This window comes from Mustela erminea, chromosome 2, assembly GCF_009829155.1.
Source record: "Mustela erminea isolate mMusErm1 chromosome 2, mMusErm1.Pri, whole genome shotgun sequence".
Classification (NCBI taxonomy): Eukaryota; Metazoa; Chordata; class Mammalia; order Carnivora; family Mustelidae; genus Mustela; species Mustela erminea.
Window position 1 is genome coordinate 95,885,532 of NC_045615.1, and position 27,769 is coordinate 95,913,300.

Consider the following 27,769-nt stretch of genomic DNA (forward strand, 5'->3'; position numbering starts at 1 on the left):
GCACGATTTTGTGTGTTCTGTGTACAATTCTTAGAGTACTTTGTTAAATTTGGTCTGATGTAATTATTCTTTTTGACGCTATTGTGAATGAAATTGTCATCTAAATCACCACTGTTTCCAGCAACTTTTTAGGAGTGTGTTTTTTTTTCCTGCTTTCCAATCCAAATCAAGTCAGCCCCTCTGGTAGTGAAACTGCTGGTCCTTCAGCCTGTATTAACCCCTTAAAACTGTGCTGACTGAACTGGGTTTTATGGGAGCAACTCTGGGCAAGAGTGCCACAGACACCATGTATGTGTCTTAATCAATATCCACTGGTTTTTCATTATAAGTACTTGTAAGTTTGTGTGCACATTTGACTTATTTCCTCGGTCTCAAGTTCATTGTTTTTTGGCAATTCTGTCCAATTGCAATGTTGCTGTTTGGAGAGAGGGTTTACCAAACTGCTCACTTTGCCATATTCTGTGAGTTCCATTCACATCTGGTTTCTGAATTCTGGTATTTGAATTCAGATATAGCCTACAGACTCCCTCAGAAAAGGCGTTCGTCCTCTGCTATACCAAATGGCCTGGTAAACTTCCCATATCAATTGTGATAAAAGTATCAGTTTCCCACTTTTGATCATATAGAATGGTACTATTTTCCAGGTGTGTATATGAACAATTTTATTCTTCTTTCTTCCAGTGCATGGAAAATTAAGCATTAGTTCACAGTTGATATATTTAGTTTTATGAGGATATTTTTTCTTTATGTATATGAAATAGTCACCTTTCATTCAGTCACGTTTCTCTGGGCAACCTTTATACAAAGTTTAAAATAACGTATGTTTACTATAGACAAGAAAGCAAATTCAGTTTGAACTTTTATACTTACTTTCTTTTCCAACTCTCTCCACCACGAAAAGGATTTTCTCTTTGCACATTAATATTTTTTCATTATGATCTAAGGATGTTTCAAATTTCAAATATCCTCATGCAGCACTGAAAAGTGCTAATGCCAGAATGGTTATAATTTGGTGGGCTTCTGACTAAAATGATTTACCACAGGATATAACTCTTCTGTTGGAGGTCTACTCTATGCACCATCATTTTTCTTAATTATTTCTGATATTTTGCCTATCATTCACTGACCTTCGAAGCTATTTATTTAAAAACATTCTCGGAAATTTCAGTCTGTGAGTGAGTTGTCAAAAATAATTAAGAAAAATGGTCGTATGTGCCCCTGACACAGAAATAGATCTTTTCTAAAATGTTGCTGCTTTTAACAGAATTTAATTTAAAGTCATTTCAGGAATTATGACTCTATTAACCAAATGATTCCAACAAAAGTAAAAACACCTAGAGCTTTGGACTAGATAGTAAGAAAGAGAAAAGTGTTCTTCTCATGCCTGCTAGTCTTTCGAAATCCCTCATATTTCATGGGAGACCATCACCATGCTCACCTCACTATCACACACATTTATAAACATTCATGAACTTTCTCGTTTTTCAAGATTTTCCCCTGTTCTGTCACTTACATTCATTTCTCCACCAAATCGGGAAAAAAGGAACAGAAGAAAATTTTCCAAACCAAACCTTAATTCTCTTTGGCTCCTCTGTCAGGAGTTAAAACAAATATCTAACAAAGCCTGGTCCCAAGGAAATGGGCACCACTTACCGCCTTCCTGTTATAACTGGCAAGACATCATTGGATTTGGCTTCAATTATTTTAAATGCAACTTTCTTCAAATCTGAAATGCCAACAGCCATGTCCTCTAGCATTCCGATTTCATCACCTACACGAGGGAAAAGGAGCATTGTTACAAACATACTATTTAAAGAAAATGTCATTTGGTACTACATCTCCCTGCTGGGATTTTTTCTAGCATTTTAGTGAATGAGTTTCTGAATGCAGCGAATATACTCTAAACGCTTTTCCTCAGAGGTTGAAGAATTTCACCAGTGAAATAAGAACCATTTCAGTGGACTCCAGCAGTCCAAGTACCCTTTAAGGGAAAAGAAAAATGTATACAATTGCAGGAAGACTACAGAGAAGTTTTACTCCTTTAGGAAACAGAGTATCATGCAGCTCTCTTTCCATTGACGGGCATGATATTTGATTTCTAGAAATAGAGATAGATCCACACTATCCAATAGAAATATAATGCAGATCACATAAACAATTTTAAATTTCTTGATAGCCATATTTTTAAAAGAGTAAAATTTATAAATATGAAATTAATATTAATAATATATTTTACTCTAACTCAGTATATCCCAAATATCATTTCAGTTAAAAATCAATGTCAAATTATTCATTTTTTTTTATAAAACTAGTTTTTACTAGTCTTTGAAACCTGGTGTGCATATTTAATACATATTGATTTGGACTAGACACATGTCAAGTGCTGAATAGCCACACCAGGCTATGTATTAAATAGTGTAGTTCCACACATTAGAGAGTTAGGACTTTAAAAATCCAGTCATTGAAACTATGTTGGCAGAGAGAGCCTTTTATATTAAAAAGCCAGATGTCTGCTCAGACTCCACTATTCATACTCCATGAAATAATCTGTAATTCCATTTTCAAAACATAATGGGGGTAAGAATACAGTTACAAGGTCAATGAATGCAGAGAACTGAAAGTTACATTATTTCTGTAATGCTTAGGTCATCGAGGTTTATTCCACATTTTTATGTTTAACTGCAGAATCTATAGATCAAATATCCTTATGAATGAGAGTATGAGTTTAACATGTACTAAAGCGATACTCACTATATGTACTTAGCAGTCCTTCATACTGCACTATCAATCCCACTGTGTGAAGCTGCTGTAGGAACCCAGGGTCATGCAAACTTGTGTGTAATTTAATGATAAAACCACAAACCAATCCAGCAAGCTAGAATAAAAGAAAAAGAAGTCATTGAAGAAATTGACTGGAGTCAGCAAACTTTAATTGAAAAATCCTTAAGATTTTTGAGGCATCACAGAATTAATTAAAATTTTTCAAGTATGTGAAACATTCATGAACTAGTGGAGGGCATGGACAGTTTGGTTAAAATATTCCCTTTCCTTCGGTCTCCCTTCCTCCACGTGTAGGTCTATAAAACTCAGTTGTGGGTGTTGAGGCAGAAGGGAAAAGAAAGGCCCCCAGGACAACCACTGTGACGGACACCAGCCTCGATGTCATGAGACAGGGTTGGCTGAAGGCAATGGAAGTGGTCCTGTTAAATCTTGCCTCTAAGCATTACTGCCCTGCAAACTTATTTTATAGACAAACAAAACGTATAAGAGACCATTATGAGGCCCTGTCCTGGGATGCATTAGAGAGCTGTAGAAATGGGAGATGGCAAACAGATCCCTTCTGCCAGCCTCGGCCGCCACCTATGTGCAAGGCAGCCACCCCTTTCCTTCTACCGTATGCTGTGTGGAGACCTCAGGGCATAATATGATGACAGAGTGGGAGGCCTTTTCTTCCCTGATTCTCTGCACTGTGAAACAGAGCATACATTTCAGAGACTTGGCCACCTCTCTGCAGAAATAAATCCTTACGATCTCATAAGCTGTTTCCGTTCAGTTCATGTTTATTATGGATTAGGAAAACTGATACTAAAACTTCAAGTAAGGAATCCCTTTAAAAAAAAATGAAACTACCAAAAGAAGACCTCTACCATCACCAAGGATACCTTTTAGCCACCCATCCCCATGCTGTGCTCCCGAGAGGCACCTACTGCTTGGCTGAAGACGATGTCCCTTCTGAGCATCAGCATCAAGCCCTGGGGCAAGCTGTGCGCAAGTTCCTGAAGGAGCACGAAGGTCAGGGACTGCTTGGCTCGGCTCACCACTTCTCCCATGCAGTCCTTCAGGGTGCGGATGAGGGGATACAGCTGTTCATACCAGTCCTCTGCAGGGAGGAAGGGGGTGTAAGAACAGGGGGACAGATGAAGGTCTTGGGGATGGAACCAGGTTATTCTTCTTAGTCAAGGTACCCACACTATTAAGGATTCACAATGATTCGATTTGAAGAGGTCTGATCCAAATCTCTTTGAATTCCAGATGTCTGCCATCAGCCGCCTTTGGATCTCTCTGCTGGGCATACTTACCCTATGTACAGTAGAACTCCTCTCTGGCCTGCTCACCTCCAATCTGGGGACCGCCTGTGGCCTAGCGGGTAGTGTCACCAAACTCCTTCCAGGCTGGAAACCAGTTTTCCTGGACTTCTTCTATGATCTTCACATTTTGGGGACATTGAATTAGTTCTACTGTTGTAGAACGCACCAGACGGTTACTGTCCCCAGGCCCTCTGTCTTCATCACTTGGCTTCTCTGGATCCATTACTATCCCTCTCCTTCTAGTCATGCCCTACCTGAACCTTTTCTTAACGGTGTCCCCAGAGTCCCTGGAGGGGACTTTCTAATCTAATCTAGTTCCATCCCATCATTCACTCCCTTCCTGCCCTACTTTAAACATTGTAAAGAAAGGGAGCTCACTGGCAGCAAGGAATTTATGTTATAATACCCGAGCCTAGCATAGAGTCTCCCATATAGCAGATATTCAATCAGTTTTATTTTTATTTATTTTTTATTTATTTATTTTTTTAAGATTTATTTATTTGGTAGAGAGAGAGAGAGCGAGCGAGAGAGGGAACACAAGCAAGCAGAGTGGGAGAGGGTGAAGCAGGCTTCCTGCTGAGCAGGGAGTCGGTGGGGCTTGATCTCAGGACCCTGGGGTCATGACCTGAGCCACCCAGGTGCCCCAATCAGTTTTAATTGAATGAGTAAAGTTATAATAAATATAACAAAAGTTTTTGGTTTTTATTTATTTATATTTTTAAAATATTTTATTTATTTGAGAGAGACAGAGAGAGGGGTGAGAGAGAGAGAGGGGGAGAAAGCACGAGCAGGGAGAGCAGCAGGCAGAGGGAGAAGCAGACTCCCCACTGAGCAGGGGGCCCGACAGGGGGCTCCGTCCCAGGACCCTGGGAATATGACCTGAGCTGAAGGCAGATACTTAACCAACTGAGCCACACAGGTGCCCCATAACAAACGTTTTTAAAGATATAGGCAAATATGAAAAAAAATCAAGTTTTTGACAATTCAAATAGGCTTTCTTCAAATCAGGTACAAAACTGAAACCATCTGTGCTTTTTGTATGTTTAGATACTTGACTTGTTTCAAGTATATAATCATGATGTTGGCATATGATGTGGGAAAAAGTTATATTTTAGTTTATTTGGAAATCAAGGCCCTGATAAATGTCAAATCCCACACATTCCAGACTGTGTGACATTTCATTAACATACAAATAAATTAATAGTAGTATGGCAATGAAATTTAATAGATATGAATGTATGTTGAAAATTAATTGTAATTCAGGCTCTGAAATGATATGATCTTCTCAGCACAAAAGTGTAAGTTTTACCATGAATGATGTAAATGGTCAATAACCAGTTCAGACCTTGGAAGAGTTACAGGGAATGATACAAACAATCATAATCACTATTGTACCTTATCTACCATCACTTAGTTATTTTATTTTGTGTTGTAATAGACTAAATGAAATAAACCAAAATGGTTGAAAGAATAATTAATGACCCCAACTTAATAATAAGATGCACTCTTGTTAATACTTTATGTAAATGCTTATGTGATGCTATAATGCAAAATACGTAATGAGTTATTATTTTAAAATATTGTAGAATTACATGTTACGGTAGGAATTAAAAAAACACCAGACAAAGGGGAATACAATGAAGGCCTATTAAATCTGTAATCATTTAATGAAGGACTCACTTGTGGGCAGCCTACAATGAAATTTGGACAACGGTTATTTAAAACAAGCATGGGCTAATTACTGATTTTTATGTCATAAGTATATGTAAAAGGGCTTATGAAGGTACATAAGTCTTATTTTCAGAATAAAAGACACATCAGTAGACATCTGAAAGGAATAGTCCTTATTCTTATTTTTTTTTCATATTTACATTCTTCTATCTCCTATTTCTCTCCCACTCTATAATTCCCAGTATGAATGTTTACATACATATATTGATTCACTGACACATACGTATATACACTAGGAAAACAAATATTTCAATAAATTGACTGAGATTTACATCTTAGAAGAGAATAGACGGCAGCATGATTTTGTTTTGCGCTTAGGTCTGTAGAGACCAGTTTCTATTCAACAATCTCCAACATAAATAAAGCTTGTGTGCAGTAGGTGGCGCTGCCTTATTAGGCTGAAGTAGAGCTAGGTTGTCCCTACTCTGTTCAAGTACCTGATCTATATGGCTTTATACATAGCATGTGCGGGTAGTTTAGGAACCTTGCATCATACTCTCTTGTGTCAAGTGATCAGTAAGTTGGTCAAGGGTGTGATATGCGCTTCCTAGTTAGAAAGTGGAAAATTAACTTAAGGGCACGCTTCTCTTGAAAGACACTCAGTGACAGCTAAAATTTAATATAGCTCTTGGTTCTTCTTGAAGATCTTTCTTTGCACATTTCTTCATTAGCACCAGGATAATTTCCTTACCTACTTCAAAATCTATCCTCATACTTATTTAACCAGTTGATTCTTACTCATAAATTGCAATCACATAAAGAAAAAAATGACTCTGATTTCTAATCTTAATAGAATTAAACTGAAAACCTGGGAAAAAATACACTAATATTTTAAACTTAGGGGCATTGTTAGCTGCTTGCCTAATGTCAAAAATATTCAGTGTCTCCATTTACTATAATTATATACAGTTTTTGTGGCTAAAATTTAAGGCAAATGACAGTATAATAAAACATTAATTCTAAACCATAAAAATACAAGTTTGTGAGTGAGGCAGAATGCCTTAAAGATAGTAGGAAGATTCCTATAGAAAAATATAAGTGAGAAAGCTAACATCACATTTTTTTCTGGCCAAGAAACAATTTAAGTTGAGCAGATACAGAAAAAACTGCACTGGCAAATGCAAATTGCAATGACTACAGGTTCCGGTCCCTGTTAATATTCACTCACTGTAAATCTCAGGTTTTCAAATAAACACAATGGTGTATGACAGGTCAAAGAAAGGCTGGAGTCAGTTCATAAATGGCCTTTTTGCTCCAATGAGCTTTCCAAATCATTCTCACAAAGGAACAGCAAATGCTTTAGTTTTCTCTTAAAAAATATTTTTGGGTGGAGAAAAAAAAGCTACAGCTCTTGACAGTCTTAAGACCATTGTCATTTCCCCCTCACCTTCCTGCCTCTCTCTACTTCACAGTTTCCATGGTGCTTACTTTGTTCTCAAGATAAAGCCCATTTTCTGGTAGGGATGAACTGGTGTTCATTTGGGGCCATCTGGTCAAAATAAGAAGTCCTGAAATGCACACATCCAGTTTTCTGAGTTTAATTACTTCAAGTTTCAACTAAGATTTTATACAACACACACACACACACACACACACACCCAGTGAAGCTAAGTGGCTAGGGGCTCTCCACCATATAGTCACTTCACAAACACCTCTCTGGGAGCTAATCGGCTCAGCAGACACTTAAGTGCCCACATCCTCAATTCTATCCCTCTGGGCTCCTTTCACTGACAGACGGGACTATAAAGAGAATGTTTTATTGTCTCTATAAAAACTTGCTGAAACTCCTTAACCCGGAGACCAAAAAGCAGAATCTTTCCTTAGGAAAACATAAAATGCATGTGGTTTAGCTGAGCTTTTCCTGAGCTTTGTGAAGTGTCCTGGAAGCCATCCAAGCAGAGCCTGTTTTCCAGCCCTTTACTTGCTTCTATAACATATTCAAGTGACGCTCACTGAAGGATTCAAAGAACGACTGCCAGGTGTCCACTCCCACCCCCTCCATACGCCATCTATTTCCTGTACAGGATGTTCACGTCCCCTGAGCTCAATGGCTCTTATGTTACCCAGGAGGAAAATAAAAGAGCCAAATACCAACCAACTGCCGCAGAGCAGAATGCTTTCTTTCCAATTTCTGAGCCATTTTCTTCTCAGGTGTTTGGTCTTCTTTGATCATTTAAAATAATTAACTCCACACAAGCTTACAGCCATTGTTATTTTTGTTATCACAACTTTTCAGGCATAGAAGAAAAGAAAAGCGAAAAGATTGCATGCCCATTAAACTTTATGCAAAGAGAGAGAGAAGAAATGAGCCCAGCTTCTAGGATTCACCTCAGTGAAGAAGATGCTCACTGTGAAGCTAAACAATTAGAATGGCCTCTAAGGAGGGCGATAAAGTCCCCAAGGTTGTGAGAACAGAGACCAACCCATAGCCAAGAGGGCTTTGATACTGTGCTCAAACCTCAGGTCCCACAGAAGGGCCAATGTGTTTGCAGTTAGGGGCTGGCAGTGGCCAATTTTGCTATCCCTGCTCAGAGTCCTTTTTGCTTTGATGGACCTACGTCCTATATCAGCTCACATACCACTACCTAGGTGCCCTCTGAGTGAAGGCCCATTCCTTCAGGCACAATTCTACAATTTGAACAGCATAACTTGGAGGGTTTGGTCAATGATCAGGCTTTCTCTCCACATACTTCACAGCTAAACTCCTTTGTATGAGTATAATACATGTGGCCATCTTTGGTCATAGATCATGGACACCTGCCCATTGCCTCCAAATATCTGGACATACTCCAGCATATAGGCTAATGATGTGCTAGATGAATAATCAGGGAATGAAAAACACCCACTGAGTCCTGGCTGCCTTGAAATGTCTTTCCCAGCTACTCAGAATGCCCTCTGAGCCTTCCTAACCCTTTGGCCATCTTTATCATCCATCTCTTGGCTCCAGTCCAGGAATAAAAAAAAAATCAATCTGTATTTATATTAGTTTAATAAATGCTAACCTATTTCCCTTTTATCACTTTCCCTCCTTTCTTCACTGCCATCAAGAGACACATAGTCATTCGTTAGCCAGAGACAACTTTTTGGAAGTGAGTCCTATGGGTGACACTTATATTTCTAACTTCTGACTGCTACTCTCAAGGGGCTTAAAATATAGAAGGGGAAGTAAGAGGTGTAAAGTAATACTTACCATATAAGGGAGTCTGATAAGTGCTATAAAAATCTGGGGACCTGACAAAACATGTTTAGAAGGAATAAGAGTTTAGAGGCAACAGAGTTCATTTCTGGTGAGAAGATCATATTCATTCACAGCTGTATTGTTGACTGAACATTTAAAGGGAGTCCTGTGCAGATGGAGTTCAAGGAAGCTGCATGGCCAGCAGGTAGCTAAACACCCATTGTGCAAAGCTTTGTAGGATAAGTCTGGGAGGGGTGCATCATTTGGTGATATCAAGTCCCATAAACAGATGTTATAAACTGACCAAAGGTTATTGTACGGGGACTGGAAGGGAGGAGGAGAGGGGCTGACATGACTGAAGGACTTGGACAAGGCAAGAATACATGCAAATTGGGGCACCTCAGTGGCTCAGTTGGTTAAGCGAGTGGCTTCGGCTCAGGTCACGATCCTGGAGTCCCAGGATCAAGTCCCACATCGGGCTCCCAGCTCCATGGGGAGTCTGTTTCTCCCTCTGACCTTCTTCCCTCTCATGCTCTCTCTCTCTCTCTCAAATAAATAAATAAAATCTTAAAAAACAAAAAAGAATACATGGAAATCATGTTGAGACTGAAGCCATGAGGGGGGAAAAAACCCAATAAAAAAACTTACTGGGTAGTTACCATAGCAGGGATAGAGAAAGAGGTAAGCAGGGGTAGGGAGGGAAATAGGAAGGTACAGACTATGTGTGAGCGAGAGCCAAAAGCTAAGAGGCAAGGTCAAAGCTAGAAATAATGGGTAACTTGTAGGGCAAATGGGAGCTGGGTTTATGATGTCCCTAGAGAAAGGTTGCACAGAGAGCAGTCTGTGCCTTCAGAGCAGTTTAAGGCCCCAGGGGTATTCACACAAAGACTAGACATGAATCTTAAAATGCAATCATGATAGTGTCCACTGAACTATCGTCCAAGGTAAGTGACTGATCTTGGCACCTTCCAGATGCATTAGAAATGAGTATACTGCTCAACTCAAAACAAGCTGCTATGAGAACAAAGGCAACCTTTTCTTGTGTCAAGGGAACCTTGTTTGTTTAAATCCTGCCAGCCGAAGAACGCAATGTCATAAAACTTTCCAGTCTTGCTCTTAGAAAAATGGCAAAGGAAATGCATCAACCGATATCCTGGTTAAACTTCTCATTTTGTAGCACAAAGTGGAAAGCCTTAAGTAAATTCTGCTAAGACAGTTTCCAGGAACTAAATCCATTAATCAAACAAGCTCTGTGTTTGTTGTAGCACAGAAGTTTTGAATTGGGGGTTATGATGAACCTGGAGGAGTCACACACTTGTATTCCTTGGGCATATTTTGCCTTTTGGCCTTAAAAAAACCTGTAATCTCAGGACTCTGGCCTACAAATATGCTGAGCATTTAAGAATAAGCTGCATAGGTCATAGATCCTGATGATCTGAAATTACCAATACATCAGCATCAGAGAGCGCCTGTCATTTAAATTTTGTGCCTTATCTAAGATTGAGAAGACAGAAGGAGTGGATATTGAGTCCACTGAAGCCTGAGTAGAGCACAGAAATCCAGAAAAGGGAAGAGGCGATGCACTTCTATCCTGAAGTAAACAAGGTGAACATAGCAGTTTTCCAGTAAACTTCAAGACCCATGGTATATACTGTACTATTTTTTAAAAATACATCTATAAATGCAACAAAGACTCATGTACATAGATTTAACTTATAAGCACTGAGAAAGCAGGCAAGGGACCAAACACGCTGTAAGCAATACTATTTCTCAGGCCATTCCATTCAATAATCATATGCCCCAATGTTCCCACAGGGAAAATGTGAATCTCTTCTTTTTGTCCCTATCTCACTTTTACTGTGGGTATGAGCATCACCAGATTTATGATAAAGTTAAGTAATTTTTCAAGTGTAATTTATGAATACATGGTAGTTCTTAATTTTTGCCTAAGGTACAATTCCATAATAAAACTTTAACAGATATCTACAGGATTGATTTTCATAAAGTTATCTTATAATACCACCAATTAGAGTCTAATAAAACTTAGCATTTTGTTAAAAGGATGACAGCAAAAAATTATCTGTACAGATTAAGATTAGTGATTTTTTCTCCTGGAAAGAACAGAAGCAAGACAGCATAGTAGTTAGAACAGGCTCTCAACTCAGACCACCAGGGTCAGAAGTCAGGCTCTGCTGCTGGACTGGGCTTGATAGTGCACAAGTGTTTTCAACTTTCTACTTCTTCATCCATTAAATACATCAAATTATTTTTATGAGTGTTGCAAGAATTAAAGAATATAGGTAATATTTTTTAAAGTTTCTGGCACATGTTAAGCAACCCCAAAATGTTAGCTACTACCTTAAAAAATTACTACAATAATAAACTAATTTATATGTCACCCAATGACTTCCCACCTGCTAACATTGTTGCTTTTGCTCTTCCTTCTCTCCTATTTCTGAAGATAAACTGTTCGTTCTCCAGCTAAGATGAGCTTCTCTCTCTGTATACCAGACTCATGTCCTCTCATCTACTTAGAAGTATCACTCAAGCAATTCTCTCCCCTTCTTCCTACATTGTCAGTATTTCTTTGTTACCAGAGCATTCCAATTAGCACACAAACAAGCCATTTTCTTCCCATCTTTAGAAATGGCCCCCACTTGACCCTATTTCCCTCTATAGCTTCCACCCTATTTCTCTGCTTCCTTTCATGGTGAAACTTCTCAAAAAGAGTTTTCTATAGATAGTGTTTCTAGTTCCTTTTCTTTCTCTTCCTCTTAACCACTCCACTTAGGTTTAGTCCCCATCCACTCTAGGGAATTCTCGTCAGTATCACCAGTGACTGTTACACTGATAAATCCAAAGTTACTTAGTCCTCATTCCGCTTTCAGCAGCATTAGGCATGCTGATCACTTCCCCCTGGAATACTTTCTCACCCTAGAGGTCAGGATATCATACTCTCCTGGCATCCTCCTACCTTACTGGCCATTCCTTCTCTAACTCTGTGGCTGGTTCCACCATTGTTTTAGAATGTTGACATGGAAACATCCCCAGTTGTAATCTGTATGTTAATTCCCTTTGCCCTGAACACTCAACTCTTTGTTGACATTGTTCAGTCTCACAGTTTTAAGTACTATTTATATGTTGACAATTTCCAACTTTTTAATTAATTTTTTAATTTTAATTCCAGTATAGTTACCATACAGTGTTATATTAGTTGCAGGTATACAATATAGTGGTTTAACAATTCTATACATTACTCAGTGCACATCATGATAAAAGTACTATTTATCAAAATTTGTGTCTTTAACCTGAACCTCTCTCTTAAGTCCCAGATTCTTATATCTTACTGCGTACCTGAAATCACCATCCCAAATGAGCTCCTAGTCACCACAAACCCTGTTCTACCCAGTCTTCACCAACCAGTAAATGGCCATCCCATCCCTACAGCTGCTCATGCCAGAAATTGTTCAATTATCCTTAACTCCCCTTTTTTTCTCATTCTCTCACCCAAACTATCAGAAAAGTCCATTGGCACTACCTTCAAAATAAGTACAGAGTCCAACCACTTTTTATAACCTCCACTGCCACCTTCTTCTTGGTAGTCCAAGCCACAATCATGTCTCACCTAGACAATTACTTAGCCTTCTAACCAGTCTATACCTCGTTCTGCCTTCCCATCTATAGCCGAATCTTAACATAATGGAGTAGGTATTAAAATTTATGTCATATTAAGTTACTCCTCTGTTTAAAACCTCCCAATTGCTCTTATTTTTCTCAGAGTCAAAGTCAAAGTCTATGCAAAGGTCCTACGTGATCTTTTCTCCAAGTTGCCTGTATAAATTCATCTTCTACTCTCTTCTCTTCACCTTCTCTATTCAAACCAAATTGGCATTTTTGCTGTCTACTGATGATGACGGGGGCACTATTGTCTTAAGACTTTTGCACTAGCTCTTTTTTGTACTCAATATATCTTTCCCTCAGATATCCACATGGCTCACATCTTTTCCTATTTGTCTTCATTCTAATAACAACTTCTCAATGAAGCCATTGACCACTCCTTTTAAATTTCAATTCCTGCCCTCCAACCATATTCCCAAAGCCTTTTACTTTCCTCCATTTTTCCACATTATTTGCTGATGTTAATATATTGTTTAAATTCTCTTAATTTCTTCTATTAATGTTTCTCTGGGACAAGAATATGAACCCAGGAGGGCAGGTGTTTTGCCTGTATTGTTCATTTTTTGTATCCTCAGTGTCTAGAGTAGCACCTGGCACATAGTAGCTACTCAATTAAAATATGCTGAATGACTGAAAGAAAAAAAAATCACTCAAAATAATGTGGTACCTATATTATCATAAAACAGTAGAAATGGAAGAAACCCCCAGAACTGTTAGATGATCTTTAATTTACCAATAAATTAAGGTCCAGAGAATGTAAGTAATCTGTCAAGTTATATAACCAAGTAAGTAAGTTGAGGACTTGCCAAGAATCTTGACTCTGAGCTAAGTGTTGTTTTGTTACATCAAATTCACTGCACAATATTTAAGAGAAGCATTAATTTTCTGACTGGATATTTGAAAATTTCAAATCTATAATTATGATTGAAATTCTAAGTTTATAATAAAAATATATGTGGTACCTTTTGATTATTTTTTACTGGTTTTATGTTTTGTTTTGTTTTTTTAGCTTTTAAGTGTACTTTTAAAGGTTGTGGGGTTTTGTTTTGTTTTGTTTTGTTTTGTTTTTACCTATTGACCTAGGAGTTTTTCAAAGCCTGGTTCATTGATGTTTCTTTCCCAATGTAATTCTAAACTTTTATGTGTAGAAATTCATGACATTCAGGAATATTAATACTTAAGCCCTTTGATGAAAATGATGCTTTGTGCTTGGCTCTTTGCACTTTGCCAAATAAAAGACATGTTTCATATTATAAAACCACTGAAATAATTGTCTAATGTTGAGTATAAGTTTTGGTAATATAATGATTTTCATGTATGCATGCATAAATATTCACTATGTTGAAAATACTCAATAATATAAAAAATACCTACCTAAGCATTTCTTGTCAGGTAGCAGTTATAGATCAAGGTAACTAGGCTTTTATTTCATAACATTGGCTTCTATTACTTGCCAAGAATTATGTCAGGTTCTGGAGATTCAAGAGCAAATCACAAATACTTGGCATATTTTCTCACAGAGCCAAGTCTAGTAGAGGAGATAATATTTAAAACAGCATTTGTAATAAATCAGAGATTCAGAGGCTGCAAAATAGTGGCCCATGGGCCAGCCTTATCTGGTCCTCAAAGATATTTTATTTGGTCTTCCTCATATTTTGACAATTTTAAAATGTCAATTATTGACATTTTAAGAATTTGGATGTTTCATATAAAAATTCACATTTACTTGAAAAATCAGAAGATACAGCGATTTTAGTTTCAGTTTCCTTTGTAGGAAGAATTGGTTAGAACTGGAGTGGTGGCCTTTCTTTTTGGAGGGATATATATTGTCCCAGTGTCTACCCAATTCAATTGACTCATTCATGTTACCCTGTATGCTGCTTGAGAGCCTTTGTACTGGAAACCCTTATAAAAAGCATGACTACATAATTTGCAGAATTCAATGAAAAGTTAAAATGTGAGAGACTTCCATTCAAAAGGAGTAAACAACCTTTTTCCTTTCTTCCTCAGTGGTATATCTCTCAACCTGTCACGGTGAAATTCTATTTACTCTTTCATGTCATGCTCCCTTAGGCTCGGTGATGCATGTATGCAGAGTCTCAAAGGTACCCAGACTGATTCTGAGTATTTCACCCCTGCACCCAAGCCCTTTGGTGGGTGAGAAATGGGACAGAAAGTGGTCATTGGGCTGGGGCAGGGATGGGGAAGCTGGGCAGGAACTGGAGAACCTGCGAGGCAGAACCATAGGTGAATCGAATCTTAAAGCTCCAGGCACAGCCTCCATTGCCCTATTGGAATTTATTTAAGACACAAAGATACAACTTTTTAAAATGCAAGATGGTGATTACAAAGCATTAAACCCAGAGCAGAGGGCCCTGCTGTGTGCAGGACCCTGTCTACTTGCACTGGGACAAAGCTGAATAAAGAGGCAGGTGGGGGTCTGGGCATTTAGGGTTTTGGAAAATCAGCAGAAAACTTAAGCAAACAAGTGAAGTAGTAGATGTGACTAATGTCCAAACAGAAAGGCAAGAGAATCCACATGCAAAACGGCTCTTAAGATCTAAGCATATCTCACCAATAGTTGCTCTAAGGACTCAGATTCTTCTTGACAAATTCAATCAGGAATCACTTTGCATTTGAATCCTGCTTAGATACCTACCAGTTCTGTAGCCTTAGAAGTATTGCTTAACTTCTTCATCTATAAAATGGGGATAAAAACAGAACCTCCTCAACAAGCTTGTTGTAAGGAGGGAGGCAAGAATGGCAAGGCTTGGCGAGTGCTTGTCACAAAAATGTGAATGCAGTACGGTTTAACTAAGCAATGTGATTATTTTCTCTCTTGACACCTTTGTTTGAGATCCAAGTTGCATTTGATTTGTACCCCTTAGTTCTTCCTACTCCTTGCTGGAGGCAATGTCTACAAGCCAAGGCTCTGTTTTATGGATTTTGCTAATTTTGTCTTGTTCTTCCTGTTCTCGTTCATTCAGTTTCATCTGTCTATCAGCTAATGACTCTCAAATGCATACTCTCTCTTCTACGTCCTTTATCTTGTATATTCTGTCTTTGGGAAAATCTCTGAATATCTTCTTTAAAATACAACTTGCTCACCCACAAGACCACAAGGTCAGGGTGACGACTGCATGTATTCCTGGGTACAATGCCTGGCACAGGGTAGATGATCAACAAATACTGAATGAATGAAAGGATCTTCTTCTGTCTTCTAACTAACACAAATTTAGTGTGTGTCTTCCATAAACTTAATGCCATGAACCATTTTATGTGTAACCGTGTTCATTAATTAATCCTTAATTACTTCAAATTTATTAGGCAGATAACTACTCTGGCCAACCTAAAATAAAACATAAGAAAGATATTGGATTCAAAAAAGTGATTTGCTAAACCCTTCCGATTGTTCCTATTTGGAAGACGGGGCACTTTTTTCAGATGACACATCTTCGGCATAGGAAGCCCCTGACAATTTGTGATAAATTACTGACAAATACTTGGTAGTTACCAAACAATTATGTTAACAGGAGGCAACCAGAGATAAAGTAAAAGGTATATGTGAGTTCTCAGGTCCCACTAGAAGATATGAAATGTACCTTGTAAGCTAAAAGGAAATTAGGAAGGAGGAAAGAACATGAGTATCAATGAGCATGAAACTCTAACCAGTGGTAAGTAAACAAATGCTATGATCTGCGTTATCTCCTTTGTATGAGGAAGCAGTGACGGCATGAAACCAGCATGGGCTCACTGAGAAAAGTCATGTCAGAAGAATTTCATCTCCTTTTTGACAGGACTGGTAGCTGAGCAGATTAGAAAGAAGTGTTCAGAGACGGGGCATTTCATGGTAACCTTGTGAAAGACAAAGAAATTCAGGCATGCAATATCATGAATGGGTGAATGGATCACTGCTTCAACACATATCCCCAAACAGTTGTGATTAACAAGAGTATTTCAGTGCATACAGTTTTTTTTTAGTGATGTGCCTCAAGGATCTGTATTTATTTCTGTTTTTCCATCATTTTTTATGTATTACTTGTGTGAATGAACAGAAAATGTTTGTAAAATGTGAATAAAATAGACCTAAGCTGGATAGTAGATATGATGGATGTAAGAAATAGGTATTTATCTGAGTATACTGAGAAGTGTAGTACACTTCAGTCTTGGGTTTATCCATCAATCACATCAGTAGAATTGAGATAGACCATGTCTTAATCTCCTTGTGTCCCTACTCTTTCACAATGTCTAGCACACAATGGCACTTAAATATTATTTGAATCTTGAAAGCCTGAAGGATAAGTCAAATTAAGCAAGATTTATGGTATCAATAAAGTTAGTAGTAAAAAACTTGGCTGTCAAAACAGCCAGTGTGAACTTAGATATCATTAATAGAAAAATAGACTCTAATTCGGAGAAAGACAACTATCATATGATCTCCCTGATATGAGGAAGTGGAGATGCAACATGGGGGGTTAAGGGGGTAGGAGAAGAATAAATGAAACAAGATGGGATTGGGAGGGAGACAAACCATAAGTGACTCTTAATCTCACAAAACAAACTGAGGGCTGCTGGGGGTGGGGGGTGGGGGGTGGGGAGAAAGGGGGTGGGGTTATGGACATTGGGGAGGGTATGTGCTATGGTGAGTGCTGTGAAGTGTGTAAACCTGGTGATTCACAGACCTGTACCCCTGGGGATAAAAAATATATGTTTATTATTAAAAAAATAAAAAATTATTAAAAAAAAGAAAAATAGATTCTAAAAGTAGGAAAGTGGTACCCCTCTGTTACTCTGGGTTTGACGCTGTTCTTTGAAAAATGACCAGAAAATGGCAAAAAGGACATAATGGTTGTTTTCCGATTTGTTAGACTATAATGTGGAAGAAGGAAAGTAGATTTGTCCTGTTTGTTGCACAGAATTAGATCTGGGCCAGTGGGTAAAATTAAAGGAAACATATTTAGATCAACATCTGGAGTGTGCCATTCTAGAAAATAAAAAATGGTTTTCTATCAGTGGAGATGTGTACCACGGGCTAGGTGAAAACTGGGAGATACTATAGGTAAGCTTCTTAACACAATTTAGGACGTTTAATTATGTAATGTTTAAGGGCACCTTAAAATCTAAGATTCTAATATTCAGTGATTTTTATCTTTGAGTTTTCAGCTTATTATGAAATTGAAGGCATGTGGTCCCGTGCATATAAGTAGATGGTTTTAAGTATGTTTGAGTGTAGGGAAGTAAAAGAAAAAACTTGTTCATTAAGAAAACATATAAATATATATATAAGCCATGTAAGTTTGAAAAGGTATTCCATTATTTGTGTTCAGAACAGCAGAGAATGTTTTATTTCCTGAAATAGTCCTGAAAAGAGATTTATGAAGATATTTTGTAAAATCCTAGATCTAAAACAAATTGAAAAACTCTCAAAACTACAAATTTAAAACATTATTAAATAAACATACTGCAAAAGAAAAATGTGCACCTTAAAAAATATCTGCAGGTTATAAACATTAAAAAATGGAAAAAGGTAGCAATAATTCAGAAAACCATCTGTTTAACCATGATATACATATATGCCAGTGAAACAAACAGGAATTACAGCTAAAATGTAAAAATAAAAGATGATAATGAAGAAAGAAAAGCTGACTGTCATAGGGTTGACTTACCCTATAAGATTTCAAAATATATCCCAACATAAAACATAGTAAATAGTCAAAACCTCATGAAGAGAATAAAAATTCCAGAAATTGACTAAAAATATTTGCAGAACATGAGGTGCTTGGACGTCTTAGTGAGTTAAATGCCTGACTCCTGATTTTGGCTCAGGTCATAATCTCAGTCAGGATTTTAAGATTGACCTCCATGGAGGGCTCTTGCTGGGCAAAGAGTCTGCTTAAGACTTTCTCTCTCTCTCCTTCTGCCCCTACTCCCCCACTTGCACTCTTGCTCTCCCTCTCTAGAAAAAAAAATTGCAGAACTTAATATAGCAAGAAACAAAATAAAACTGATACAACATGAAAGAATCACTAATAAGTGATGCGCTAACAAATGCATAGCAGTATTTATGACATCATACATTCGTATTAATTCTGGATGACTCAGTCATTCAACTCATTTATCAATCGTAAAAAGAAAAGAAGAAATGGTTTTTCCATCCCAGATATGAGCTGGGGATAAAACTGGAGCTACTGAAGAAACACATTTTATTATAAAAATAATATTTTGAAATATAGTATTAGGTTTTATAATGTCAAACTTCACTAATAACTAGATAAATTACAAAAAAATACAAATTAAATTACAACAAATTACAGATTGCAATATAATGTTTCTCACCCAAAGTGGCTGCAATATAATGTTTCTCACCCAAAGTGGCATGAAAATAGGGAAAATATTTAAGGCTGGGAAGACTGTGGTTAAAAGGGTGCTTGTAGATACTGCTCGTGAGAGTATCTATTGCTAAAAAGAACCATCACAATGCTCCTACCCATTGGTTGGTTTCTATGTGTTATTCTCTAATAGAAGAAATCAGAGTTCCTTGAAAAATGGCTTAACCTAGCGCTGGGGCAGGAGAAGTAACAGCTGAACCTAGACTACCTCATGGTGCCAGAGGGAAGGGGAATGAGTAAAAAAAGTAAGGGAGTAAGTAAGAAAGAACACAAAGGAGTAACTAGCCTATGGGTGGGCAAACTGTTAGAAGGCCACTGAAAACAACCTGAAAGAGCTCCTAATGGCTAACTCCAGAACAGTTTGAGCCTCAAATATATATTATTATAATAGTATTAGATTATAAACTAAAAAATAACATACATATTCTTGAGTCTACACTGATACGAATTGATAATTGTAAAAATGCACATGTGGGAGAGAAGGAATAACTCTTCCTTATAAAATAATTCCACTTCTCATGATCTGACTTTGGGGAAAATATCAGGGATATAGTAGAAGACTTCAACATTCAAAGATGTGTTACATGTTAACTCAGTGAAATTATAATAATTATATTTCTGAAATAGTGGTTTCTCTTTTGATGAATTCGTTTACAGTCATTGTAATCTCATTTCCAGAAAATGCTTCTCAGGAAATATCCATTATATAATGATATGCAGGATATCAAGAAGTACATCTATATTTACAGTGTGTACTCCAGTTTTGTTACTCTGTGTGTGTGTGTGTGTGTGTTTGTGTGTACGGGTAAACATCAGGTATGTTAAAAATGTTTCTGTCTGATTGAAATAAAAAGATAAAACTCATACATAGTCCTATTTGTTTACCCTTGCAAATTTTTTAAATTCTTATTTTTCTAATAAAATTTAAAACTACAGGTAAATTGGGGCACAATATAATTAGCAAATGTGTATCTCAAAAATCTTCATCTGAAATAGATTGCGAGATAGTGTAGGTAAAAACATGACTTTTGGTTATTCATTTGCCTTATATCAGCACAAAAAACCACTATTAATTTCTCTACTGCATTGCTTTATGTGACAAAAATCAGGATAGAAACTGAAAATGCTTTTTTCCTAACTTTAAGAAGTCTAAAACAACCGTAAGTATTTTATTAGTACATTATTATTACATAATGAAAGTAAATTATTGTTAAATGACTGAATAAGCTAATCAATCCCACTCCAACTATGCAGTAGCATTCATAATCTATCGTAGTATACTTGAGCACAGATTCATCTGTAAAGCATCTATTTGTAAATGTTATACATCTTCTTTTAGGTACCGATGTCCTCTCTAAAACATGAACTCTATACACAATTGTCTAACCTGTAAAATGTTAACAAAAGCTTTAACTTTGAAATTATTTGACAATATGATATTAAATCATTACTAGACTAAAGTGTGTATTTCATTTTATATTTTTCAAGTGTTTTATCTCCTGAAAATGTTGATAACATAAAAAAGTATGCATGAAATAAATATGGATCATAAATTGAAAATAAAATCACTTAGAGGGCACTATGCTATACTTTGACTTTAACCATCCATAAATCCCATCTAGCTGTGAATTCTACATTGACAACAGCTTCTGTCTGTTTTATACTATATTCAGACAATGCCTCACATTCAAATGAAAGTGATTCATCTAATCTTACCAAATATTACCTACCAAATATTTTTACTCTTTAAAATGTAATTTTGATCCCACAGAAACAACCTTCTGATAAAATACAAGATATAGGTAAAATATATAATTTCAAATATTCTAGAACTCTTGTCAATGAGAACTTTTGGGGAACATCAAAACAAATATGGCAAAATTCAGTACCTCTCATCTTATTTCTGCTAAAAGAGTATTATGCCTTGAAAACCCATCAATGGACATAACAAGCCCCTAACATGATTTCAACTTCCTTACCTCATTTTCCAGAGCTCAGCATATTGTCTGGCTTATGGCTATAGTCAATAAATGTTCAATTAAAGAAAACTGAAGTATACTACTTCTTTATGACATCAGTTATGACAAGCTTTCACTTTGATTCATGTAAAAGTTATGGGGCTGACATAGAATCTGACTGACATTAGATCCATTAACTAATAAAACTGATATTATTAAAAAAGAAGATCCCCATATATAGTTAAACTAAGTAGGTATAAACATAATGAATATTAGTATAAACTTTTCCATGTGAATGTACTATAGAAGATGAGGACCATCTATAGTAAGAAAACTTTAGTTTATAAACATGATTTAGAAATAGTTCTACTGTTAATCAAGTAAGGAAAGATTGATGTTTCACATAATTAAACTCCTGGTGAAAATGTGAGTAATGAAAAATCAGGAAAACAAATTGGGAAAACATAAATTTAATTTTATAAGTGTCCATATTTCCTTCTGACTCATTTTCTTAAAGTAACAGGAAATGCAGAATTCAGAAGAAGAGAGTAGGGCAACACTGGGTATTCTCTCCAAACACTTAAGTTACCAAAAGGGCTGGGACTACTTTAACAGCAGTTCTTACCCCTGTAAAGAAATGCAGATATTTGTCTGGGTTTTTGTCATCAAAATTAATCAAATTAACAACAACAACAACAACAAAAAAAGGCGAAAAAGCCATTTATAGGGACACAACCATAGTTAAAATTTGATTATCATATTTTCTGGTCAAGCTTGTAATAAGCCATACTTTTGAAAGTATTTATATATCTGTGTGTCTGCCCTTACACACATATAGACACCCACATGTGTATGTAACTGTTGTGTGTATACATGTCTTCATGAAAACTGAGACTTACTAATACACACAAACATATTCTTCTTATATGGAACCAAACCTTCTTAAAGTTTTTGAGTTAATTCACAAAAAATATTCCCCAGCACAAGGTAAAAAGCATTTTATCATACTGCATTCTTTTCAGGAACCATTGTGGATACTGTGTCCTGATATCTGTAGAAGTTTCTAGGAGCTTTAAGAGCAGATGCTTGTTTTGCTTCCTAAAAAATTTTGGAGGACTGTGTCAAAGTAGATTAAATTTGGTCAGAGTCTTTAAAAGAAAACACTCTTCTTCTTTCAAGAAGGTTTTTATGTAGCAAAAGAAAAAAAAATGAGCATTGCAAGCAGTTCTGAAAACACAACTGAGATGCAATTTGATAAATAGCCTTCTATCATCCAAGCCAGAGCAGTAGAAAAGCATGCTATCAGCACTTTCATCAAAGGCACTATTGACTCCTCTTTTTCTATCTCATTTTATCATGACTTTCTCATTTTGTTTACTCAGTCAGTGATTGGGAAAACATGACTCCTTACCCCTTGGATGAGTTATGACGGGGTCCACTAGAGAAGGGTCCTTTTCTCCATCTTGGCTGCCACCACCACCGCCTTCATTGCTGCCATCTCTTTCAATCAGTCTATCAACCATGGCAATAATGCAGTTCAGGCTTTTCCCCACGTTGGCCCACACCCTATCCTGAAAAGAGCATAAGTATCACTACACATTTTTATTGCAAAATCAAGATAAGGCAAAATCTGACGAATCCATTTTAGAGAAGCAGGTAGAGGAAGAATCATAAGAAAGCAGACTCAGTGATTAATTCTAATACTCCCATTCACTTGGCCAGACTATGAATATATAAGAAGAAATCGGTTTCATCTTAATAAAGCAAAATTTAAGTCCTATAAATTTTTTATTTAGATCCTTACTTTTTCTAAGTCATAAAGCAATGATGAAATACTGTACAATATTAATCCATAATTGAACACAACCTATGATATTTTAAACTGGATGTATCTGTTTCCCTTACCGACACTTAGTGGGAAAGAAAAGACACATTTTTTAAAGAATAGCTATAATTTGCATTCAAACTCCTTGTTTTTCCTTTTTACTGTGATAACACACATAACATTGTTTACCATTTAACCGTTTTGAAGTGTACAGTTCAGGGGCATTAAGTACCTTCACATTATTATATAATCATCACCACAACCATCTCTAGAATTTTTCATTTTCCCAAAATGAAACTTTTGCCCTTTCAAAATGAACTCCCCACTCTTCTCTCCCCCACCACTGGCAACCATCATTATACTTTTTGCCTCTATGGATTTGACTGCTCTAGGTAACAGAAGTTCTTGAAGTGTGGTCTTTACAACACCTTTAACAGAATGACCCGGAGAATTAAAACACAGATTGTCAGCGCCTACTAAGTCAGTCAGAACCATTACGAAGAAGGCACTCTAAACTGAATTTTGACAAACTCTTCAGGTGCTTCTGACCACTTTAAATCTGAGAACTTCTACTCAATATTATGTGCTATGGCCATTAATGTCACTGTGGCGGATTTATTTCTTAGGAAGCAGCCCCTACCACTAGGGGGCCTCTTTGTCTCCCAACTTGACAATTCTGATTAGCATTCATTTTTGTTTAGGGCAATTCACAACACTCTAATTCATAAAAGTTGTTATTTCTTAATAAAAAATTCAAATGTAGTTATCATTATGGTAGTTTCTCATCCATAGTTTCCCTTTGTGCTCTTCTCTTCATATCATTTAGATGGAGTCACTGACTTTCCAAGGGTGATGGCTAATTTTATATATCGACTTGATTGCATCGCAAGATGTCCAGATAATTTGGCTAAACATTATTTATGTGTGTGTTCGTAAGAGTGTTTCTGGGTGAAATTAACATTTGAATTAGTGGACTCATAAAGCAGTTTGTCCTCCCCAGGTTGGGTGGGCTTCACTCAATCCACAGAAGACCCGAGAGAGAGCAAAGATGTGGAGGCAGTCAAGATGTGATCCTTCTTGCCTGATTGACTGAATCAGGACATTGATCTTCTGCCCTCAGTACTCCTGGATTCTTAGGCTTTCAGACTTGGACTGGAACATATATCACAGGCTCTTCTGGTTCTAAGGCCCTTAGACTCAGACTGAATTATACCACCAGATTTCCTGGGTCTCCAGTCTGCAGATGGCGAATCTTGCAGATGGCAGATCATGGGATTTCTTGGCCTCCAAAATTATGTGAGACAATTCCTTATAATAAATAATATGTATCTTATTGGTTCTATTTCTCTGAAAGACCCTAATATACATATTAGGTGTATCTTACATATTGCATAAGAACCAAAGGGATTTTGCTTTTCTTTTATCTTTCACTGTAATAGAGCTATTTCAGAGCTATTTGGGGTAGCACTTGATGCAAAGAGAATAATCAATTAGTATTTATGATTGGTAAAAATATTTTATTTCTATTGGTAATTTTTATATTTATGAATTATAAATATAACTTACTTATATTTATGCATATTTACATATATTATATTACATATAATATAAATTTATATATTAATTATATATTTATTTTATAAATTATAAATCAATTGGTATTTAATAATTAATTAGTGTATATATATATGTAATACTCCTTAGTAGTTTATACATTTTTACCCAAATACATATTTTTATCCAAGTTAATTTTACTAGTTTATAAACATGGAAACTAATTTTGGGTAAAACAAATCTAGGAAGAAAGAACTATAATTGAGTTTAGATTATTGGATGATTGTCTTATAAAGACTAACTTAGTTGAATAATATAATATTAGTTGAATAATGTAACAAACAGATATGGGAGTGTACAGATATGTATACTATAGTCGAGGGGGAAAAGTAGAACATTCAAAGTTTGAAAAGAGAAGTTCGAGGTCCATCTACATGACATGCTACCTTGGGAAAACTGCCTCATTTCTGGGGGAGCTACAGTTGGTTCATCTAGAGTTTAGAATGCCCTGCCAACCTCACCATGCTGCAGTGGGAGCCATACAACATAGTTTCCATGAAAGTGCCTGGAAAACTATTACAATTGGCAAAATCATATCCTATTCTTGCTGGCTTTCCTAAATGAATCAAACTTGCTTTTCATCACCTTCTAATCCAGGGTATGAAGTATGCTAATAATCATAAATAATCATAAAAATCTTTCCTCTAAAGAATTCTTCCACCAAAAGATTACAAGTACTTCCTACCTCTAAGGGAAACTAAGATACCAGTCACAACCATAAATTGCTTTATGCCCTGCCTATTGTCTGAGAAATTAGGTGTAGGCGCTCCTCAGCTATGATCCAGGAGACCTAAGGAAGCTCACTTCTTCTGGGATGAAATGTGGAGAATGGTAAGCAAACTGAGGTCCTGACATCATTCATACTGGGATTTGGTAAGGAGCTTACATTTCAGACCACAATAACAAACTTACTGGTCCCTATTCTGAATATGGCTTAATTTCCACCAGCAACTACATCTTTAAAGCGTTGAATGGAAAAAATGGCGTAACTCTCCCAGTTAACACTGGGAATAAACACTGTTATTAAGGGGGGAAAATGGGCAGAGGGTTATCCTTAATTTTCCAGATTAGATTTGTACATTGGATACATTTTCAACTCTCCTCTTGTTGCCCATGTTGGGAAGAACCAAATCATATTGCATGCTGCATTTCTTATATAAAGTAATACTAGGGGTTAACCAACTTCTTTTAATTACATTTTCAAGGGTGAGAATATGAGAATATATAAAAGGATAATTTTGCATTCTAACCCTTTTTTGTTCCTCCTTTATAGATAATTTGGGCTATAGGATTATACCCACAGAAATAGTAATCTTTGCAGTCAGTAGAGAGACCTTTATTAACATGAGATGCAGAGTGAAGTATGTTCACTGGATGAGACCAACAACCATATGGTAAGAGGTTAGATGGCAAAGAGCAGAGGAGCATTTAAGTCATTAAATACATAGGGGGCACATAAGCTGGGAGGATGTTTGCTGGGGGTGAGAAACTGAGTGGGATTTTATGCAAGACTGATAGATAATTCATACATAATCAAATTTATTTTTTATTGAAGACACACTCAGTAGGAGACCCCAAGCAGACTCAAGCTGGTCTTTATGTTTTGGAGAGGAAATCCTACCCGGCTGGTGGGGACACAAGCTGAGTTTTGTTGGTCTCTGTTTCTTTTTCCTTCAGCGCATCTACAAAGTAGATTATAAAGTCATTAATTTGCATTGTTGTCTCTCATACCAGTCTAGGAGTTGTTTGAGGGCTGTGTATTCACGACACTGAACAGGGTCTGGAGGAAAGGCAGATAAAGAGAAATGGAACAAAAGAGAGAGGAGAAGAAAGAGGACTCCAACCCAGAGGCAGATTGAGAGCTGCTATTTATTTTCACCTAGTATATGAAATTAGCTTATCTACCTTCAAAACCACCACAAAAGTTCAACATTATGGACCCAGTCTACAGTGGTGAGGAGACCTCAGGTTAAGAGATGTTGAATAACATTCCACATTAAAATGGGTATAACTAAATTAGAAATTCTACTTGGTTTTGGAGACTTGATTCTTCCCCTAGGATTTCCCACAGAATAGTGACACACAGTAGGAATTCTTCTTTGTGAGATTACTAAACTCCAGGGACAGGCTAGACAGAGGAAAGTCAGGAGAAGGAGCCACAGGAAGGATCAGGAAGAAGGTACTCTTGCTCACATGAGCAAGAGTACATGTCAGTTATCTGAGACTTGAAAATGAGTCCAATGGCAAATCACTAAGAGATGACTCTGAAAAGGACAGTCTGGTCACATTGTGCTCTTAAGTTTGAAATCAAGAGGGTCATACAATCAAGGATGGAACAATCATTTAGCTAAAAGGTCAATGAGCTTGGGTCAAAGGACATAAGCGACTAACATAAAGAGAGGACAGTGTCAGCATCAAAACCCAAAATCTACTCATGACTGGGATACAAAACAAGGAAAAGGTTATAGGGAGGGAAGATAATTAAATTTCTAGGAGATAATTATTAATTATTCTTAGCAAAATCATTACTTTGAAACTAGGATGATAAAATGGATAGGCAATACTCTTGATAGGAAACCTTGAATATCTGATTTCTCCCCGAAAAAAAACATTTTCCATAATACTTCTGTGAAAGCATTCACACAAAGGAAAATGACTGTCAAAAATGCATTCCAATTCTGATCATTTTCACTCATGAGAACAGTCCATGTGGAAGCTTCTTTTTGCTTAGATTGCTAGTATGTGTGTAGCCTACTCCATTTTTCCCCTACTAAGATCACAGACTATTCCCACAAAGAGAAAAGGCTGGTCAGTAGGGCAAAGACAAATGGAAGCATAAGAATGTGACTATAGTACATGGTGCTTCCATCCTTCCCCTTTTCGGGTCATGGCTACTACCCTAGATCCTGCTAGCTCCTCTGCCACTGGGGAGTTTTCAAAACAAAAGAAAATAAACCAAAACCAAAAGCAAACTAAAACAACAACCTATTAGAAAAACTGAAGGCTGGACTTTTCCCCTGCTCCCCAGAAAATAGCAGCCATGATCCTGCTGTCTCCTGCTGAAGTAAATAATGGCAAATTGGTTGGTTACACTCTACCCTTTATTAAGTGGAGCCTAGCTGGTGTCCTTGACCTTAATGGAGCCTTTAGACAATCCATCTTCTTGGAGGCCAAGGGCGACAGGGAACTAATAGCAACATTTATTCCACTCAGAATCAGATGTTGATTTTCATCCTTATTTATTTCTGCGTTAGGACCTAAGCTAAGGTGCGGGCAAAGCTTGTGGCCACAGATCCACAAATTTAATG

General features: G+C 36.9%; 1 protein-coding gene across 8 annotated transcripts in view; it reads right to left on the minus strand.

Moving 5' to 3' along the window:
* The window catches only part of INPP4B (inositol polyphosphate-4-phosphatase type II B), an 805,823-nt gene that overhangs the window by 80,293 nt on the left and 697,761 nt on the right, over window positions 1-27,769 (minus strand). For all 8 annotated transcript variants that reach the window (XM_032333489.1, XM_032333488.1, XM_032333487.1 and 5 more), the window contains 4 exons: window positions 22,434-22,593; window positions 3,708-3,880; window positions 2,752-2,875; window positions 1,654-1,771 (listed from right to left, as the gene is read on the minus strand). In XM_032333489.1, coding sequence (XP_032189380.1) covers window positions 1,654-1,771; window positions 2,752-2,875; window positions 3,708-3,880; window positions 22,434-22,593 — 575 coding nt within the window. The remainder of the gene's footprint in view (window positions 1-1,653; window positions 1,772-2,751; window positions 2,876-3,707; window positions 3,881-22,433; window positions 22,594-27,769) is intronic.